Source organism: Cydia splendana, chromosome 20, assembly GCF_910591565.1.
Source record: "Cydia splendana chromosome 20, ilCydSple1.2, whole genome shotgun sequence".
NCBI lineage: Eukaryota > Metazoa > Arthropoda > Insecta > Lepidoptera > Tortricidae > Cydia > Cydia splendana.
The window spans coordinates 10,544,753-10,567,517 of NC_085979.1; the positions used below are offsets into that span (position 1 = coordinate 10,544,753).

Below are 22,765 nucleotides of genomic sequence, written 5' to 3' on the forward strand. Positions count from 1 at the left end.
GGATACGTAATGATTTTGTTGGGAACTTTCTACATGTAATCGCCGTTCGAAACAACAAGCTGAAGAAAATAAATGGATGCACGGTAGTGCTTCCGCCGAGATGAATACTACCTACATTTTTGAATTAGTTATTTTATAAACATATAACTTTCGACTAGTCATGACGATTATTTGTATTTTAGACTGCAGTGTAGGCTAACTAGCTATGTTAATTAATTTCAGCTGTCACCATGGCAAGTTTGTACACCCGGGTTCAGCTGCGCCATGACAAATTACAAAAGGTGACTGCGGAATCTCAAGCTCTCTGGGAGCAGTTGCAAGCGGAAGGAGCTGTCAGTGAAGAGGAGTTCACGGCAATCCGCTTAAAATTGAAGCAATGCTTGGGGAGTTTTGAGAAGGAGTTATTCCAATACTTAAACGCGGTACCAGATGCGGATGTTATTGAATTAACTCAGAATCAATTAGTGGCTGAAGATCTGTTGACGGAGTTGGAAGTTGCGTGGCAGATCTCCAAAAGACAGAAGGAAACCGTGAAGAAATCCAAACTGCCCGAACTAAGCCTTCCCTCCTTTTCGGGGGACAAGTTGAAATGGTGCGAATTTTGGGACCGGTTTGCAGCTAATGTACACCATAGAGAGTTACAGGAATCTGAGAAACTAATGTACCTCCTGAGCTGCCTAAAGGGTTCAGCACTTGAAACGGTTTCGGGAATAGCGGCGACCAACGCAAACTACTCCGTTGCAGTGGAAACTTTGAAGCGAAGATATGGGTCAACTAACACTCTGATTGACGCGCATTATACGGCCCTCAACAACCTCCAAAAGGCAGACTATACTAGTGCCAGCTGTCGGAGTGTCCTAGACAGTGTTGAACGGAATATCAGGGTGTTAGAGAAGCTCGGGGAACCAGTTGGAGGCAACCATTTAAGGGCATTAGTACTGTCAAAATTCCCGGAACAGGTTATACGTGAGCACCACCTCATCGGTGAAGGTACTGACTTGATGGCCATCAGAAACAGTCTAGATAGAATTATAACGGCAATGGAAAAGTCAACACCAAGTACAGAGTACATTGCCGTGCCTGGCAGTAGCACAACTGAGGCGTTGCAAGTCCGCACAGAGGTGAGGCCTCAGACTAGCCGGAAGAGGAAACTTGCTGGAAATGCTGGAGCACCACCTTCAAAGCGAGCTAAGAGAGCATGCTTGTTCTGCAACCTGAAAGGACATGCTAGCAGGGACTGTCGCAAGTACAGTACAGTCGAAGCTCGACAGAAGCAAGTAATGGGAAGGTGTCTACACTGCCTCCGACGCAATCATGTGACATCATCCTGCAAGCGCAAGATTGCTTGTTTCCGCTGTAAAGGGGACCATCTACTCATATTCTGTCCCAATCCGGCCTCAGATGGTGAGCAACGTGACATTTTAGAGAAATTCTCTTTAAAATCCTTGTGTGCTACTTCTAACAAACATACCCTTTTACAGACCGCAGTGGCAACTCTTCAAAACCCTCTAACTAAGAAAAGCAACAAAGGCAGAATCTTCATAGACTGCGGTAGTCAGCGGAGTTACATTACTCTGGCAGCTGCAAAAAAGTTAGGCCTGCCTACCCTTCAGGAAGACCTTCTACTAATTTTTACCTTCGGAGCTTCTGAACCTATGGAGACATCGACCCCCTCAACAACGGTTGACATCCAGACAAAACGTGATGTTACCAGGCAGTTTACTGTGAACGTCGTACCAAGAATTACAGACAGGGTTCCGGTGACATCCTTCAAGTATCCTGGAGTCGACATTGTTGCTGATGATGATACAGTTGGAGAGGTTGTTGATGTACTCATTGGGAATGACTACTTTGGCGCTATCCTCACAGGAAGAAAGATCCAGGTGTCCGAAGACTTTTGGTTATTGGATACGGATTTTGGATGGGTGCCTTCGGGGAAGCTTGCTCCTGAAGAAAGAAGCGGAGTACTCTCAGTGGTCACATACTGTCAATGTCATACTCCTAGCTGCCCATATTTCAGCGAGCCAGATCTGCCTTTAAGAAACATAGATGTAAGGTTCTTATGGTCATTAGAGAACCTAGGGATTACGGACTCTCCAAAAGCTACGAGACAAGAAGAAGCAGTTCGTCACTTCAATGAGACAGTGCAACATCAGGAAGGCCGGTACTTAGTGAAATGGCCCTGGATTGAGTACCCACCAGATTTGCCATCAAATTTTGGGTTGGCCTTTGGTCGACTGAAGAGTAACCTGAAAAGACTAGACTTGCAGTTGATTAAGGAATATGACTTGATCTTGAAGGAACAACTTGACCTCGGAATTATAGAAGTCGTTACTAGAGGGTCAGACTTGAACGGGGACCACCCAATTCACTACCTCGCCCACCATATGGTGAAACAAGATGGCGGCGGCAAGGGGAGGATAGTATACGACGCTAGTGCCAAAAGTACTGGACAGAAAAGCCTCAATGAGTGCCTTTACAGCGGACCTTCTATGTTAGAAGACCTAACGGCGTTACTTTTGAAGTTCCGCACGAAGAGGTATGGCATACTGGCTGATGTAGAAAAGGCGTTCCTACAAGTAGCACTTCAAGAGGATGATCGCGATGTCACAAGATTCCTCTGGTTAAAGGACACAACCAAGGAAGCGACGGAGGATAACCTGCTATATCTGAGGTTCTGCAGAGTACCATTCGGAGTTGTCGCGAGTCCATTCTTACTGACAGCAACGATCCGACATTACATAAGCCAGTCAAACAAGGCCTTGCTGAAACAAGTCGCTGACAAATGCTATGTGGATAACCTAGTGACTGGAGCCGATGGCCTGCAGGAGGCTAAGCAGATCTATGAGCAAACCAGAACAGTGTTTGAACAGCTGTCTATGAATATGAGGGACTGGATCTCAAACAACCAGAGCTTTATGGACATGATACCAGAATGTCATAGGTCAGTCAAACATGGACAGGTCAAAGTGCTTGGACTTATGTGGAATGTCGAAGAAGATACGCTGAAACTGAATTTGACTGAGAACCACTTCAGCACAAATCCTCCTATTGACACAAAAAGAAAAGTTCTTCGGGCTCTAGCACGTGTGTATGACCCATGTGGTTTTGTATGCCCATTAATGTTGTCAATGAAGCTGATCTTCCAGAATATCTGTGAAAAGAAATGTAAATGGGATACAGAACTACCTACGGAGATGACACAGTCTGTGAAGAAAGTCATGGAAAGTCTGAAATCCATAGTGGACACAGAGGTGCCTAGGTATATCGGGACAGATATCTCAAGGAGTGATCTTAAATATCACTTACACTGCTTCACAGATGCCTCCAAAGACGCATATGCTGCCGTTATCTACCTCAAAGTGATTGAAGATGGACAAGGAAAATCAGTCTCGCTTTTGATAGCAAAATCACACGTGTCACAGACCAAAGACAAGGATGAATTAAAAATTCCCAAATTAGAATTACTAGGATTTCTGATTGGAAGCAGACTCCTGAAATATGTAAGGAACAACCTTGATCTTGACATTGAGAAAGAATATTTGTGGTCAGATAGTTTGGTTGTACTTAGTTGGATGAGGTCAAACAAACTGCTCCCACCCTTTGTTGCCAACAGGGTAAACGAAATCAAGCGTGACCATCCTAACACAGAGATGTTCTACGTCCACACAAAAGAAAATCCTGCTGATATTGCTACGCGTCCCGAGCTGTTTGGAGAGAAAAGGCAACTTTGGTTTAACGGACCGCAGTTTCTTGCCAAGGAAGAATCATGCTGGCCCCAAAATAGACTCTATGAGGCACATCAGAACCTTCTTTCTGTTGGGGAGGTCCTGGGTGACGACCCAGGTGAGCCAACACAGGTAGTACCCATTGGTGATGACGCTGACCAGAGTGAGGACCTAGAGCAAGGAAGTCCCAGTGATCCCGTTGAACTAATGGATACCCAGGATTTAAGCATGCCTACAGAGAGTGGTGAATATCCTACTGATGGAAACATGGAACTTGACAATCCTGAAAATCATAGCGAAGGAGACATCCAGCAGCAGACCATTGTTGCCAAAATAGTGTCCGAGATAAAAGATCTACAAAGAAAGCACTTCCAAGAAGAACTAGATGGTAAAAGGACTCATTTAGCACGAAACCTAGATCTCTTTGTTGATGTGGACGGCCTTCTTAGGTGCCGTGGGCGTATGGCAAACACCACCTGGAGCTATGACATGAAGTATCCGATACTATTGCCAAAGAATTCAGAGTTCACTGACAGAATCATAAAGGAGACTCATGAGAGTAACTACCACGTTGGTGCTCCACATACATTGAGTATCATCAGGGAACGGTATTGGATACCCCAAGGGAAAGCCCAGGTGATGAAGGTGTTAAAGCGATGTACCCAGTGTGTCAAACACGGCGGCGGTCCGTATCGTTTACCAGCCACACCGGCGCTGCCTCCAGAACGAGTAAATTACAACAGACCCTTTACTTACACTGGTGTTGATTATCTAGGACCGTTATTTGTCAGTACCCAGACTGGTAAAGAGAAACGTTGGGTAGCCTTATTCACTTGTTTGACAGTAAGAGCGATACATCTCGAGATCGTGAAGGACCTCTCGGCTGAAGAATGTCTCCTAGCATTGCGACGGTTTATAGCTGGTAGAAACAAACCACAACGGATGTACTCAGATAATGCGACTTGTTTTAAGTTGGTCGCTGCAATGGTACAACAGCCATACTGCGTTAAGAATGACATACAGTGGAAATTCATATGTCAACTAGCACCGTGGCATGGAGGGTTTTACGAGCGGCTTGTGGCCTTGGTGAAGCATTGTCTTAAAAGAACCCTAGAAAAACACCTTCTCAATGATACCAGGTTACTGACGGTGATAAAGGAAGTGGAAACAGTGCTGAATTCAAGACCACTGACCAGAGTCGGTACAGATGTGGAACATGTTCTCTGCCCGGCAGATTTCTTAAGCCTAGGACAATGTTTGACTATGAGACCATCTGCTGCTGATATTCCGACTTGTAACACTGTTACAAAGAGTGACCTGTTTGAGAGCTGGAAGAGAGGATACAATATTCTAGCAGAATTTAAGAGAATGTTCGTCATGCAGTATCTTGCTAGTCTGAGAGAGAGGTACAACAACTCACCCAAGCAGCCTAGAGTTAAATCTCATCGATCACCACAAGAAGGCGACCTTGTACAGGTTAAATCGGATCTCAAGAACAGAAACCTCTGGAAAGTGGGGAAGATCCACGAGCTGATCAAGGGAAGTGATGGTGAATGTAGAGTAGCGAGGGTCAAGGTTGACGATTCTACTTTAACACGTTCCATTGGCCATCTCTACCCTCTGGAGGTAGATGACGAGACGCCTGAGGTAGAACCTGTAGCGGGAGGCTCGGCTGAGATTGGAGAGGACAGCGGGGAGTTGGAAGTTCCAAACAGAGTGAATGATCATCACGTACCTGTGCTCGTTGAACAACCGGAGGTCGACGCGGATGATCTGGCAGAGTGTGACATGACCAGTCACAATGAAGTCCCACCACCAGAGGAACAGCCAGAGGAAAGAGGCGTTGGCAGAAGCAAGCGGATCGCAGCCATACGTGCCAGGGATAAAATCCTGGAGTGGACGCGACACCTGCTCGCCCTGCTGCATTAACCTTCATTGTTGTCCGGAGTGTCGCGCCAAGCGCGATGTAAGTTGGTAAGTGGTATCAACCAGGACTACTTTGTCATGTGGCAACACTGCCACACTGACAGCTGACAGTTCCGATCGCGGGAAAAAGCACGATGGCGCCATTAGAGAAGAAATGAAGGTACGTGCAGGAGGCGTAGGACGGCGCTGGGTGTACTGAGTCGGTACATGGTGCGCCTCCACGCGGTAACGGGAGCCTGCCCCGGTGAGTGTTTACACACATATTTATGCTTGTATAATCGACATCCTAGCTACATGGGAGTGGAACAAGGGGTTAACCAACGGTCCTTGGTTAACGTAGTTTCACTAAGACATAGTCCAATCTCGATATTGGACTGGGAAGCCCGGGCGGGGCTTTCCGGAGTGTGTATCGGAAGCACACAGGCAATAACGCATGTAGTACGGTCGGTTATGAGTTGGAGTATAAGGGCCGGATCTAGGGGGCAGGCATATGGAGGATCCCGAGGGGGCACCGCCCCCTCGTCCAGGTGGTGTGTAGGACACCAGGGTACTAGATGGTAGTACCTAGTCTGGAGGCGACCGATCGTACAGGACGGGAGAGTCACTCTGGATAAGGCCAGTAGACTGCACTCTCATATTGATACGAAACATGCGATGCCAACTCGGAAGTAAATGTACTTGTACATGTAACAGTGTGGTCGTAGGTGACCCCTTCTCCTACTCTCATGTAGCATGGTGTTATGTGTACTCATCATATGATATTGTCGCCCAAGCGAATCTATACCCGATTGGATTCAGGCAAGTGTATTATACTTAGATGGGTATAGATGGCACGACAAAAATGGTGGAGATGATCTGAGATTTCTGATGATGGGAAGCCAGATTAGGTTTGGCTATTCCATCTGTAGATCCCTCTCGAAGGGCCTTGAAGCCGAGGTTGTCAAATTAAGTTTTGAATTGGTTGAGCTCAAGGTAACGGTTGACGTATTTTCTTTTGAAAATATGTACGTAATTAATCATTATTTCTTTCACAGCATTCAACGGAGTTTATTAAAGAAATAAAAAACTGAATGTTGTTTTAATTCTATAGTACTAAGTTAACCTTTTTTCATTTTAGAGGTAAAAGGGTGCACCCTAGGCTAGATTAAGTATAACCAAGTATAACGAAATATTACATAATTGTTATAATTATACATTCGTTCTTGTATAATGTGTAATAATTAGTTTTAAGAATTTAGTCATAAGGTATTTTTGCGTTATGTTGGCCATCATACCTTTTATATGATTGTAACAGAATGGTTTTTTCTTATCTATGCCCTTAAGGGTACGTTCGGATTTCATCTTTTTATTTTCAGCAATATATGATCGAGCGTGGTAAAGAATGTCAGAAGAAGGGCATTTTATAATTACTTTTCATTAATTCAATTACTTATGATAATGTATATTTCTTATTCGCGTTTAAATAGATTTACTATTTGGTAAATTTACCGATAAGTCAAAAAATCTTCCGGACGTGAATGAGAATTGGAACGCACCACTGCGCGCTGGCAACTCTTGCAAGACCCAACAAGTTAAGAAAAAAAACAACGAGGAAAAAAACGGAATATTCGCGGTATTCAAAATTCAAAGTTACTTGAACGAGTGGCGTCTTGAAGTTTCTTGTTTAAGAGCGCTATTACATTTCGGCGTTGAGCGAGTTTAGGTATTTTACGCGCTGCGGCAGGCCGTGCGAGCTCAGTACGCCGACCCCTTCTACCACACTCGCACTACAATGATGGATTAAACATTCTTGATCCTTCGCGAAGCATATTGAAATCAACCATAACAACACTAACTGTACTTAACTTTTAAAGTTCTAAAACTGTTATTTGGTAAGTACGAAAATACTAAATGCAGTGCAAATGTACATAGGGGCTGTTCATAAATTACGTCATCTATTTTTGACGATTTTTGACCCCCCCCACCCCTCAAATCATCCAAAAATCAAGCTTCGGATGAATCTGTTTCCTCCTACGTCATGTTACCATCATCCGATGTCCAGACCCCCCCACTCCTCCCATTTGAAACGACGTAATTTATGAATAGCCCCATACTTGTACTTATGAAGGTATATTACTCGAAAGAAATTATAGGTACCTACTCGCTTATTTACATGTTTCGTCATTGCATTTGGAACCTATAGGTTGTAAAGTTTGTATCAACGAGGGTTTAAAAACGAACTGGTACTGAGGATCTGATGATGATTAAGGTGGTCACGGATACCAATCAACCATGTAGTAACATGATTAGGCTCGTTTGATTCGTCTCAACAAGATCTTTGACACTGAAGATACACAGGGTCTGATGATGGAGCTTGAAGGTGGCCACGGGTACCAGTCTATCATGTAACTAAACAACTTCGTGTTTGGGCTCGTTTGATTCGTCTCAACAAGATCTTTGACACAAGACAGTACTCAGGGTCTGATGATGGAGCTGGAAGGTACCATTACCAATCAACCCTGCAACTAAACCACATCGTGTTTAGGATCGTTTGATTCGTCTCAACAAGATCTTTGACACTAGGTGATACTCAGAGTCTGATGATGGAGCTGGAAGGTGGTCACCGGTACCAATCAACCATGCAACTAAACCATTTCGTGTTTAGGCTCGTTTTATTCGTTTCAACAAGATCTTTGACACAAGATAGTACTCAGGGTCTGATGTTTGAGCCGGAAGGTGGTCACCGGTACCAATCAACCATGCAACTAAACCATTTCGTGTTTAGGCACGTTTTATTCATCTCAACAAGATCTTTGACACAAGGTAGTACTCAGGGTCTGATGATGGAGCGCGAAGGTGGCGACGGGTACCTGTCTGTCATCATCAGCTCCATCATCAGACCCTGAGTAGTATCTTGTGTCAAACATCTTATTGCGACGAATCAAACGAGCCCAAACACGAAGTGGTTCAGTTACATGGTACACTGGTACCCGTGGCCACAGTCCAGCTCCATCATCAGACCCTGAGTACTAACTTGTGTCAAAGATCTTGTTGCGACGAATCGAACGAAGCCAAACACGAAGTGGTTTAGTTGCATGGTTGATTGGTACCGGTGACCACCTTCCGGATCCATCATCAGACCCTCAGTACTACCTTGTGTCAAAGATCTTGTTGCGACAAATCAAACGAGCCCAAACACGAAGTGGTTCAGTTACACGGTAGACTGGTACCCGTGGCCACCTTCCAGCTCCATCATCAGATCCTGAGTACTATCTTGTGTCCAAGGTCTTGTTGAGACGAATCAAACGAGCCTAAACACGAAGTGGTTTAGTTGCATGGTTGATTGGTACCGGTGACCACCTTCCGGCTCCAACATCAGACCCTGAGTACTATCTTGTGTCAAAGATCTTATAGAAACGAATAAAACGAGCCTAAACACGAAGTGGTTTAGTGGCATGGTTGATTGGTACCGGTGACCACCTGCCGGCTCCATCATCAGACCCTGAGTACTATCTTGTGTCAAAGATCTTGTTGAGACGAATCAAACGAGCCTAAACACGAAGTGGTTTAGTTGCATGGTTGATTGGTACCGGTGCAGTCGCGTGCACAGAGATTTGGGACTGGGTAAGCAAAATTATATCAGAAAACCGGGCAAGTGCGAGTCGGACTCGCGCACGAAGGGTTCCGTACCATAATGCAAAAAAAGGCAAAAAAAAAAACGGTCACCCATCCAAGTACTGACCCCGCCCTACGTTGCTTAACTTCGGTCAAAAATCACGTTTGTTGTATGGGAGCCCCACTTAAATTTTTATTTTATTCTGTTTTTAGTGTTTGTTGTTATAGCGGCAACAGAAATACATCTGTGAAAATTTCAACTGTCTAGCTATCACGGTTCGTGAGATACAGCCTGATGACAGACGGACGGACGGAAGGACAGCAGAGTCTTAGTAATAGAGTCCCGTTTTACCCTTTGGATACGGATCCTTAAAAAATGAGAGCTACTAACTCACCAAAAAAATTGCGTGATGGTTTTCATATTGTTGTCAAGTCTTTTCAATTACTTCTTTTTTTGGCTAAACGAAAGCTTCGAAAACGCATCATTTTTAATAGTTTGCACACACACACACCCACCACAACTTTCACAGTTAAATTATCCATTTTTTCACTAATCGCACTTTATAATTTCCGGCAACTGTTAACTGTTATCTCATAAACTCACCAAAACAAACAAACAATGGCGACCGAATAAAAAATGAAAATAAACTTAACCAAATACTGTAAACGAATAAAAAAATAGTCTCGTATTTGCACTAAATTACCATAGCAAATGCTACTTTTTAAAATAGTCACATAAACATCGGAACTATTCGGAAACTTTCGGGCGTCATTCGTTTAGGTTTGGTACGAAAGACACTGCCTATTGCGTCTAAATGTGTGCGTTACTTGTATAATTGTGTGCTCGTACTTATAGGAAGGCCCACTACACTGTAACCGCGTAACGACGAAGGCACACATAGAAAGATTTAGACGGAAATGTTTTCTGTCTTTGCCGTGCAAGGCACGTAGCGGCGCTAGTGCCGCGTGGTGTAAACTTCGTCGCGTAGAATTATTATAGATGATGACTTGATGACAAAGCTTAACCGGTAGATGGAGCGCTTATTAATTTTTAGAATGTTTTAAGTTATATCGATTACTGATAGTACGATCAAGTATAAATTAAATTAAGTAGTTTAAGAGGATAGACATCGGAATTATAGTAGGGTAGGCAGTGCCTTTTTGCCTTTATGAAGTGCACGCCACTGAATTTAAATAATCACGATTATTTAGCAGCGGCGCTAATGTGCACGTTGATGGGCTCTTAAGCAATATGTGAGACAAACTCCATATCTTCACTTCATTTCAATCAATCAATTCTATCAACGTGATCGATTTAAGGTCATATCAAATTAAGATCAAAACCATTACGAGTTGGTAAAACTGAATCTGTCACATAGAATGGAAAGTTGTGGCCTGTAACCCGCAGCGTGACCCTTGTGGGCTAGGCAATAGCTTTTGTTACGGTAACTACTATTATAATATTTATCAATGATTACTATGTTTACTAAAGACAAAATTATCGATTGGCAAAGGTACTTTAAAAGGGTGTATTTAGATATTTTGTTGTTTTGTTTATTGATAATGGAAAAATAAACTTACTGAGTACTTTACCTGTACAGGTAATATTATATTTGGGCCAAATCGCCGTTATTAACGGGCAACATAGTAATTAATTAATTTAGATATTAATGCAGATAATCATTAATATCCAACAAGTCTTTATTGACATAATTATTAATGTATTATCTTGTGATTTCTGCATATTTGGATGTTTGTGTTATTGTAAATTTTCTAAAAGAATATGTATAATTAAGTAAAATGTAAGTAATTTTCTAATTTAAAAGTTCTACAACTCGAGTACCGTTTAAAAAAAACAATTGACCACCGTGGGCACCGTGTGAAAATCCACGCACCTTAAATCCAGTGCTGTCAACATAAAAAACAAATAAACAAGAACGTTCCAAATCCAAAGTTTTGAAAAACGCGTGAATCGTGATGGGCGGCGCTATTTTTTTTAATAACCGCAGAGCGGTACTATTAATGACAGGGACAACGTTTGGAGCTTTTTCTGGCAATTTCTCTTTAGTTTATGGTTTATGTTAAAAAACAGTGTTTTGTTTATTAGCATTTGAAATCACAATCTATTATATGTATATTATAGTCTGTCAAGCCATTTCCGTCAACAGAAGCGGCAAATTTAAAAAATGTTATCGTCCCATAGAAAATTTGATTCAACTGACAAAGTTGTTTGACAGACTATAATATCTTTGCAGGGAATTTATTTGTAGCTCTCATTCAGAGAAAGACCCTGCTTCATATGCAATAAGAGCCTTTGTATCACACAAATTTTGTTGAATTTTCTGATAAAAAAGGAAAGCATAGAAATTAAGCCACATATATCCCGTTTGGTTCCATTTGGTTACATATATCTAACAGGCTAACAGGTATTAAGGCTTGGCCACACACAGAGCGCGACGCAGCGCCGCGTCCGCGCCGCGTGATGCCGACGCGAAGCCTGGTCAAACAGGGCGCGCGCCGATCGCGCCGGCCTCACGCTCTCAACACGCCCTCAGGGCGCGCGTGAACGCGGCGCGGCCGCGCGGGAACGCGGCGCACCGCTCGCTGCCTAACGTCCGATCCTACTGATGTGACCTTGCGCGACGCGGCGGGCCGCCGCGTTCGCTCGGCGCAGCGCTGCGAACGCGCCGCGCGGACGCAAGGGGCCGCGCGGCGCGGGGCGCGACAGAAGCGGGGCGTGATACCGGCGGGACGCAGTCTGTTTGACGTCGGTAACCTGTTAGCATGTGCCGCGGTCGCGCGGCGTGGACGCGGCGCGGACGCGGCGCTGCGTCGCGCTCTGTATGTGGCCAAGCCTTTAGTCTGACCAACTAACTCTGCACAAAGATAAAAATTATGTGAATTATAGTCGAAACGTATCTCTACCTTATTTATTTTTTTGTTACTTTTCGTAAAAAGCAATTACCGTACGTAAAATCTTGATAATACAATAAAAAAAATAAGTCATTATGACTCACTTGCATATAGTGAATTGATTAACAGTATTGACCTCAAAAAAACGAATAGTTTCTAAGAAGCTGTGTCCGCAAATCAACACTTAACGTAAAATAAATACTAAAAGAAACATTTTGGCGCCACCACAACATGCCGGCAAGGGGCAGGATTCGAAATTGGAAGACCTCATTTTAATCCGTTATTGATCATTCTAATAACTAAACATCGGTGTTTTTTATATAACCACAAAATTATTAACGGGACGACCGTACGTTTTTGTTTTAAGAAACGATTTTGCAAGGAATTTTGAATTTTAGTACCAGAGCATAATTTATTTTTGTTTTTTTACGTACCTATATAATATAAAGGATACATCAGCAATTACTGGCCAATTGGTCACTCTTTAATAGGCAGCGTTCCACTGCTGCAACGAGAATGCATCAACAGAAATAACAAATTGAGATAATATTTATCAGTTTCGAACAGACCTCCAGGCGGTGTTCCTCTACGTTTTTGTTACGAATGCGCGTTTCTGAACGCACCCCATAAATTATTTCACCTAATCGTCCCTAATTGGGATGTGTCGTAGTCGTGACCCAACTTAACCTTAGGTCGAACTGTAGACTTCAGAACGCACGATCACATTTCGAAAATTTTGGGGCCTTTGGATAAAAGGGTATAATTAACTAAAGAGCCAAGTTTGAACATTGTTTTAACAAGCATGGTTGAATTTCTATGTTTAAATATAAAGGAATTTAATCAAGTGATTTTACTGAAAAAGTATAGGTAGGTACCTACCTAAATATTCATGAATAGTGCGTTTCACTGCCTGGGATTTTATTAATTGAGGGATTTTATTTCAACAACATTTAACAATAAAAAAAACAACGGTTTGCACTCCGGGAGTGCCGACAGAAGTGAAAACTCAATGACTAGTCCAAAATGTCTGCAGCACTATGTATAATTTACCCATCCTCCTTTCTATTGAAAAACTTTAGTTCCGAAATTGCTGGTCAGTGAGCTTGTTTAAAATTCGAAATTGAAATTTGTAGCGTTAATTGTTTAAAATTCGAATAGAAATTGTAAAGTTACCTCGCATCTAAATATATTTGGTCATGATATTTTGAGTTTTATTCACCAGTACTAGAGTTCACTTTTATTAGCGATTTCATCAAGATGTAGGTTTATTGAATTATATTTGAGTGATATAAAGTTAGAATGTAACTGTGAGATCCTCGTATTTCAACCCGTACAATTAGAACCTTTTTCATGTAATGTCATTGAGTTTTTCTTTCATTGCCCAGCGCCGCTAAAGAAGTTTTCACTTCAAAACCACAAGCTCATTATTAATTTAAGTCTCGGACACTGTCAAACACGCAACAGCCTATTTAGAGGTTTTTTTTTATTGTTTGGTCGTCACTCGTTTCTACCTACTACATACCTATAATACCTATATGGCACTATTTAATCTAGAGAACCTATTAACATATTCAACGTATTTTTTAAAGAAACTTGGCAAAATTCACTACCTTTTTACAATTTTTTTCATTTAATTTAGTTTTTTGGATATTTTTACACTTCTCTACTCTATGGTCGTTCCAAAATAAAAACACAATAATGCAAACATAATGATACGTGGCGCGAGACCGAACTTTTAATTTTGGAACGTTAACGTAAACCATAATTATCGTTTAAATATAAGGATAAAGTTATAAATGCCGCTTTTTTCTCCATTTAGCTTTATAGATTTGGAAATTAGTGGTTTTATAGTTTTTTGTGACGTGTTTAATGGTCTTAAAATCAAGTTTGTTTTAGTTTGGCTTGTGTGTGGTAAAGTTAAAAGTGTAATCTATCATTGGTAAATAAATAGTAGGTACCTATACCGTCCATGAATTGTACTTTTGACAGTTTTGCTAACGGTTCCTGTTTTATTAACAGCCTAGATCGAGGTCTGTTTTGATCCTATTGTTATTTTGATCATACCTATATATCATCATGGTTAGGACGGATGATGCACTTTTCTGACACACATTACGGTTGCGTCGGAGCCAATGTGTGCTAGTGTGCTGGGGTCCAAGTAAAGCGTTTTAATCACAAGTCGAGATCAAGACCATTGTAAAATGTAAAAAAAAAACGATTTCACCGACCAATTTACACATGTTGATATATTCATTATACTTTAAGAGTTAGACATAATTAAAACCATAGTCTAATAAAACATGGTCTTCTCTTCCCAGAGTGACACAGGCCTACGTCACAATAACATGGCCGCTATATATAGCGCTATCGCATATTATCATATAGCGCTGTCGCATGATGACGTAGGCTTGTGTCAGTTAGGTGACCTATAAAAGACGGGAAGAGAGTACCTACCAGGCGGAGTATATTATTATACCATGATTATAACTTTAATCAACAATCCTGACACAATTACGATTTGAACCTAACCTGTTCCACTATTTTGTAGTTACAGTAATTTTCGTAAACTTTTCTTACCGACTACGACAGTATTAATGTGACATTTATTCTTTCTAAATGTCACCCTCTTACAAACTGAAGGGAACATTCAAATACCCTCATTTAACCAAATCAGGCGATCAAAAACACCGCATCAAACGCTATCGGTCATCAACGAATAATCTGCATAACTGCATTCCGCGCTGTCGCGGGTTCGAATCCCGAGGGGGTCCTATCGAACCACTCCATAAAACCATTTAAAAAAATATTATGACACGAGAAATACACTTAAATATCAACCTTATGCAATTGAGATAGAGTCGAGTTTACGTGGACTGTGACTGGTGGTTATAGTAGGGTGAAGTCACGTATAACGGACCCCATAGTTATTATATGCAAATAATAGGAATAATGTAGGGTTTTGCCCTATTCCGTGTTTTATCTACTTATCTGTGAAATGGCTCAATTAGCAACGCGCACGGTCCCGGGTTCGACTCCGTAATATTTATTATTATTTAAATAGGGCTTATGTCTCATTCTTACAGTTTAAAAAAGGCCTAAATTCGCAAATCATTTGATGACTTAGGCCTTTTGTATTTCGTTTTATTAAAATTATTGCTGGTTTTATAGTAAAAGTTCAAATTGCGGTTTTATCTGCATTGGTATGGAATATGCTAAATGATTTATCGCGGTATAATAAGTAGCGATAAGGTAAAGGGTAAGTTTGAGTATATTTAGATTTTTGATATGCATAGAAATGCATTTTTAATACAAGACTTGTTAGCATATTTTACAGATAAAAAACTTAAGAACTGTATTTAAAAAAACAACAGAAACAACAATTGAAATGTGTTCAATTGGTTAGAGCAAACGCACGAATTGCGGTGGTTGTGGGTTCAAGTCCTGCCGGAAGCGTAATTTTTTTTCCATTTTTTCCTTTAATATAAAATTTGGAATATCGCTCGCATCTGCTTGTTTAAAAATTGGTTTAACTGTGTTTAATTCATATGCATTAAAGCATGGTAGCCTAGATAATATGATCACATGACGTTACTCTTTACACGTTTTACCTTTATCTTCCGAGCGATTTTTGAATTTCGATCGCTCGGTTTCGTTACTTGTAAATCGGTGGAAAACGGCGAAATGCTAATTTTTGAAATACGAGCGATAGAAATTGGAAATCTAGTGGTATATTGACCACTCGTTTTCAATTGCATTAGTAGAATTTAAGTGCCTAGTAGTGGAGATAATATTATTGAACCACATACATGAAATCGAGTGGTTGAAATTCAAAAATATCAATTCATTACATTAGGTTTTTTTATATTCGAAGCATGATTTAGATTAAGAATAAGAAGAGAAATCCCTAAACAAGTTAAATAAGCTTTCCATGGAACACCACAAATAAGGTAAACGTACTAGTGCTCGACATGCTAATGCCCAATAGATGACACCTTACTGTCACCTCTATTGACAATGACTTAAGTTTTAAGATGACATGTACTGGTACCGCGTCGAGCACCAGTACGTTTACCTTATAAATTAATTTTAACAATCACATTGCCTAGTAGATTTCCTATATACCTACGCCCAAGTTCTAAAAACATGCTAATAGAGCCAAATTGACGTAGGTACCTAAGCACTTTTCCAAAGCCATGTATTTACGAAATTCAAAATTAATTCCGATCACTGAAGTAAAAACTCTATGAGTCAGTGGCGGAATTGCCCTAAGGCCCAGTAGGCCGCTGGTGCTGCGAAAGGGGCGCCTATAGGGCCTGGGGCCTAGGGCGGCAACGACTGGAAATCCGCCACTGCTAAAAGTGATAGAGCATAGAAAACATATGTCAGAGGTTTCCTTTCCCTTAACAGTTTTCCACTAGTTTACCCGCGTTCACACACAACTGACCGCCATTTTAATTTAGTGACATCAAAAACGCGAAGGGCATAGTCAATTTCGCGCGCGAGCGATCTCTGCTCAGTGGTCGTATTGTTTGCACATGCTAGCCTAGTTTACTGGCAACCCAGTAAATCTTGATCTCGAGGCACTTTGCATATGCTCTGGACATCAGGGCCTACCGCGAACACCGAAGTTGGCAAATAGGGTATTTGAGTGTATTGAAAATAAATTATTTTAGGCGATGCATGCAATAAAGCACCAGAAGATTAATAGAGAAACGTAGACAGGAGTTATTTTTAGACACAATTTCTATTTTAAAACCCGTGTAAAACTATAAAGAGTAGGTAATTTGATTGTGACGTCACATGCTAGAGTTTCATATAAATTCCATGGTAGCGAAATTTCCCTTTTACTCCAGTTAAGGCATAATCAGAGTGACAGACAAGAAGAGAAGGCCCCCAGATTTATTATTCCACTGTTAAAGCTATCAAAAGTACACTTTAAACACTAATGAGCAAAAAACTATTCTCGCGACGATACGACTTCGCCATTTTGAAATTCACCCGGATATCCCGCTCGTGTTCTGTAAGCGATCGGAATGACAGTTTATTATCTGCTCTGTGGTCACGTGACAGCCGGCGGAGGCACGCGGCCATGTTTGCCCAGTGATGCCCTTTATTAAAGCAGTCAAGTCGGCATCGACAACTAGAGGTAGCTATAGGGGGTGGGTAGACTGAGTGTTGCTGCTAAACATTAAGAATACAGCCGTAAAACTCATTTATTTGCAACCGATTCCAAATTCAAGTGGTTTTTTTCAATGGCTGTTAGACTTGTTAGAGCCTATTTATCCATGCTACTAAAGTTTAACCCAAATAGAAATTGTATGAACTCGCACTAAACACTAATCAATGTGTAACCAGGGCCTAATTAATATTATGCGCTCTGAGAAAGTGTGGTGGGGGGTGCGGAGTCCACAGAGCTCGTTTTACAATGACTTGCCTCTTATGCCACATATGCCTAACCTCTATTCACGTCAGATCTAGAAAGCCTCAGAACAAATCGAAATTTTCTTACATAATAAGTTATTATCTAAGTAATTTTGAATCAATACAAATGCGGACTGAATCGACATGTCGAAAACCGATAATTTCAAAATAAAATTAGTTTCTGTAACTAACACATCTCAAAAATAAGAAACAGAAACGTATTGGTTGGTGCTCGACGCGGTCCCAGTACATGCTGTACATGTCATCTTGAAACTTAAGTCATTGTCAATAGAGGTGACAGCAAGGTGTCATTTATTGGGCATTAGCATGTCGAGCACTAGAACCTTACCTATAGTTTTAGGGGCCCGTACTAATCAAACTATCATGGGAATAAAATTACCAAACGAAATTGGCCAAAAATAAGCTCCTGCCGAGTAAATACGTAAAGTGAATAGAAAGTAATCTCGATACATATTCATGGCGTAATCCTCTCTGTCAACATGCCGCCAATTTTGAGTGACACTTGACATTTTGACATTGAGCCAGAGATGCGGATGCGGCAGTTTTTCTATGGTGGGAGCGGTTACATTACGTACAGTCACCTGCATTAAGAGCCAACGGGAGTGGTCATTTCTCCATACAAACGTACTCCTCGTTTTCCTCCGTGGTTTTTGAAGCTAGAGCAATGGTTTTTTCAACACAGATTAATATTGTCAATATCTGTGTCGGACCGTTTTCCTTTTTTTTATATTTTTGTTTTTTAAGGCGCTAGAGCCCTTCAAAAATGGCCAAAATGGCCTAATTGACTATGCCGCAATGAGAGGCGTGGCATTCAAAACTGATATCAAATAGCCAAAAAAGCAAAACGGTCCGACACAGATAATTTCATAATCATTTAGATTTCCAAATTTGGTTACGATTGGTTAAGTTTTGGAGGAGGAAACAGAGGAGTACGAAACCTCGATTTTTGAGATTTTTACGCAGGATTTTTCGCCTTGTCCTTATCGCACTACTTTTAGGTGCCGCTTCCGTTAGCGAGACGGGTATATTTACCTAAAATATTTAAAACTCAGCTCCTGTTTCGTCTTAATACGTTACACAACAAAGGCCGCAAATATATGTGAGACGCTCTTATGGCTCTACAAATAAGATCGTATCAGATATTTTTGCGGCCTTTGTTGTGTAACGTATTATTGCAGGCGACTGTACTCTTTGCATCAATTGCGGCGCGTTTCGAGTCGAGCAACGGCACTATAGTTCGTTTTTTTTAGCATTAGAAATAAGGTAAACAATCTTGATGTGTCTTTTAATGGAAAAACACATTTTATAAATAAGTTACGGCAAATATGTAACAATTATGAATATAATACGATCTTTTATATTCTTCTGCTTTCATAAGTAATAGTTACTGATTTTTAAAAAGCGTTTTTCACTTAAAAGACATGCCAAGATCGCTTACCTTCTTTCAAGTTCTTTCTAATGCTAAAAAAAACGAACTCTAGTAAGGTTCATTGGGGTAACTTCGAAAGCGGGATAATTTTGAAAATGGCTACGAATATCTAATAGACCAGAAGCACTTCGTACTTTAGCAAACTTACGCTACTGACACGCTTATCATGGCATCTTGCTTAATGTCGGTACATAAAAAGTGTTTGTATATTTGCCAAAGCGGACCCCAGGCTCCCATGATACATGGAAAAACGCCGGGATACCTACGATTGTTAATGTAGAATTACATTAACAATATGTAGGTAGTTCTTAGTCTTAGATATGATCATATGTGGGTAGCTGAAATAAATCAGTGTTTGACCAAGCCTCTTGTCTTTTACTACATGGTCAATCTGTCATGGTCATGGTGATCTGTCTGTGTCAAAAGTGACACTTCTTCTTTGACACTGACAGATCGGTATCGTATCGCTATAACTTCTTAGAAACATTATTCGAATAGGGCCGATAGCCAGTTGCCGCATCCACCCCACACACATCCCTCAAATGAGCGCGGGCTCTCGAGTGTTGATTTTTGTTCTCAGCGCCATATGAATTTCTCCGGGGACTCGTAAGCCGGTTACCGCGGTGGGAAATTAGCTGCCCCTTGTGTCGGACGGTCGGGCTACTCCGAGCGTCCTAGCGACGCAGTAGACAAAGTTCTTATGGACAGACTTTTATGCAGACCAAGACAACATACCATATACATGCCATGTTGTGGGCATATACCTACGAGTGATTAAATAACATAGCGACCCATCCCGGCTTCGCACGGGTTATATAAAACCTTAACAAATTATACAACTCAACCTCAAGAATCTATGGATAGGTGAAAACCGCATGAAAATCCGTTCAGTCGTTTTTGAGTTTGTCGCGAACAATACATACACGCAAACAGACAGACGCGGCGGGGGACTTTGTTTTTAAGGTGTAAGTATAGGCTCGGCAATCATAATGAAATTAACTATACGACCTTCAAACCTTCAAGAAATGAGCGTAGGTATCTACTTCCATAAAGTCCTGCATCGGCATCAATGGTCGCGTTTTTATCACCTGTCATGCCATGCGTCACTTTCGCACTAACGTATTTGTTAGAACGTGACAGGCATGGCGACAAATGATAAAGAGCCGGCCATATTAGCCCTACTGTAACACATTTGTAACCCCATTTGTATTACAGGTAGGTAAATGCTTCCCATCAGAATCATGAGCGCGTTTGCCATATCATAAAAACTAATTATTCAATGAAATCTCAATCCAAACTCGATTAATAGACGAACCGTACAATTAACTTTTAATCGTACCCGATTGTTACATTATTATACCTATAGTTGACAGCAGCCGAGGGCCAAATACTAAGTGCCTCGATGAAATGATTGAATGATTAAACTTATAATTCTATAGTTTCCTCATAGTACGGTGATTGGTGTTGTGAAATTGGCCTCAAATTTGTAAATGAATGAAAGTTTCAATCATGAGTACTTAATAAGTGCTAAAATCGCGACTTTAAGCGTAAAATGTCAACTTTAAGCGTAATTTTTTTGAGTTGGCATCTTATTGCGTAACAAATGTGGGTTGACACATTATTGCTAAACACCACATTGGACTAGAATTGTCTGATATAGATGGTCAAGTAAATCTTGTCAGTAGAAAAAGGCGCGAAATTCAAATTTTCTTTGAGACGATATCCCTTCGCGCCTACATTTTTCATCTTTGCCGCCTTTTTCTACTGACAAGATCTGCTTGACCAAGTTTAACTAAGGTACCTAGTTACTACCTAACTTAAATAACACGCTTTTTGGTTATCTTTTAATCTAAACATGAACCTATCCGACACGGCTATTAATACATACAAGCTGCACAAGAAAACCTGCTACCATACATATATCTCGGATAACATAAAATTCAGAGCATAAAACTCACCAATCTACCATCTTACAAGCAACGATCGTCATTATACGACTTTTGAACATTAGAGCAGCACCGACATACGGATTAACAACAAGAAAGAAAGAGAAAAGATGTGAAATACGGGGTAATGCTGCACGCGGCTTATTAATATTCCGAAATGAATGTTGCCAGTCGCCTGAGGGGATTTTGGTTTATATTTTTATGTTAGGGCTTGATTAGTCGATAAAAATTTTGATTATCGACAGTCGATGCATGACACTAAAGGGTCTAGTGTTTTTTACTTAAAAAACTTAAATTGTTGAAAAGAGAAAGTCTTAGAGGAAGAATTTAGACAGGTTTGTAAATATATTATTAGAAATGACAAGGACTTGATAGCTTTAATTTATAATAAACGCTCGTGCTAACGATTATATTATCTGTCACATAACATTTTTTTTACGAATATTTTTTTAGAAAACTATTAAGTAATAGGGAATACGAAAATCATTTCAGATGAAGATGAGCGTCAACTTTTTTTGCAGTTTATGCATGTACATACATAAACTGCTGAGTACACACACGTGTGTTACATTTTCTACCGTAACTTTGACACTACTGAGCCTGGTGATTGGGTCATATGTACTAGGTATGTAAATATTGAACCGACTCCCTATCCCAAAATAAGTTAGAAGATCTATACAAAAACTAACACTCAGTAATTAAATCAATTGTTACACTTGTCTAAAAAGAGTAAATGAGTAGGTACATATGTAGTGCATAATTATTTTCCTTCGTATTTTTACGGAAACGTACGAACGTGTCTTTCTATTTCAGTCAGTCTCGGTACAAAAAGTACTGACGTTGACTGAAGTAGCATGGCAATTACGAACATTTCCGAGAAAATACGAAGAAAATGCACTACATGTACTCTACCTACTGTCGACACTAGTATCGATAGCGCTCGTCCCTAGGCCGGTGGCTGCGCGGGCGCCGCGGGCGCGTCCGTTTTCTTATTACACTGGCAACACCGGCTCGTGCCATACACCACCGCCGAGCTATTACTGTACATAAAGGCATCTAAAAACGTTGCAACAAATGGCATGCGATTTTAGATCATTCAAGGCTAAGTAGGAACGAATTCAATCGATCAATCAAATGCTACAATGTATCGGAAATCGCATACGACTTCCTTTGCCGAATTGCGACTATATCAGTCGCAGTTCGGCAAAGGATACCAACTCAATAGAAAAAAATATTTATTTATTTGGCATTAAAAATATACTGCATTAAGTATTAAAACAAAGTAATTAACTAATTAATCATAACTACCAACAAATAGGATGCCGTTCAGCGTAAGCCACGTCTATTAATAGACACGACACTGGTCTTCAGGGCACCGAAAAAAAACACTTAAGACTTAAACAGAAACAAAATTAAAACTAAAATAGAGACTGGACAGAATAGCAACAGAACAAAACATGTGTAATAAGACTTTTTTTTAAAGAGACAGATTGAGAGAGAGATCAGTTCACTGACAAATATTTATTTATGAATATAGTCCCATTAGTTTTATACTTGTTGTTGAGTTACGAGTAGGTAAATGCTTTTTAAGGTACTTAAAGGATTGGATTTGCAGTTTCATCAAATGGGTCAATTTTCAAATAGGCATTTTTTGCTGTCCCGCGGCTAAAACTCGAAGTCCATAGGACTAAAAGACTGGGTATGTATATATTTTCATTCAGTGTATTATAAGCTTTAAAAATAATGCACAAGTGTACCTAAAATATTATTTTTTTCCTGACAAAATC

General features: G+C 40.6%; 1 protein-coding gene across 1 annotated transcript; it reads left to right on the top strand.

Moving 5' to 3' along the window:
* The first annotated feature begins 230 nt into the window (after window positions 1-230).
* LOC134800679 (uncharacterized) lies at window positions 231-5,657 on the top strand. The gene has a single exon (XM_063773162.1). The coding sequence runs from the start codon at window positions 231-233 to the stop codon at window positions 5,655-5,657; it is 5,427 nt and encodes a 1,808-aa protein (XP_063629232.1).
* Window positions 5,658-22,765: the final 17,108 nt, after the last annotated feature.

What these genes read in the sequence shown, in the direction of transcription:
- LOC134800679 (XM_063773162.1), top strand. Translation starts at nt 231, where the DNA reads ATGGCAAGTTTGTACACCCGGGTTCAGCTGCGCCATGACAAATTACAA.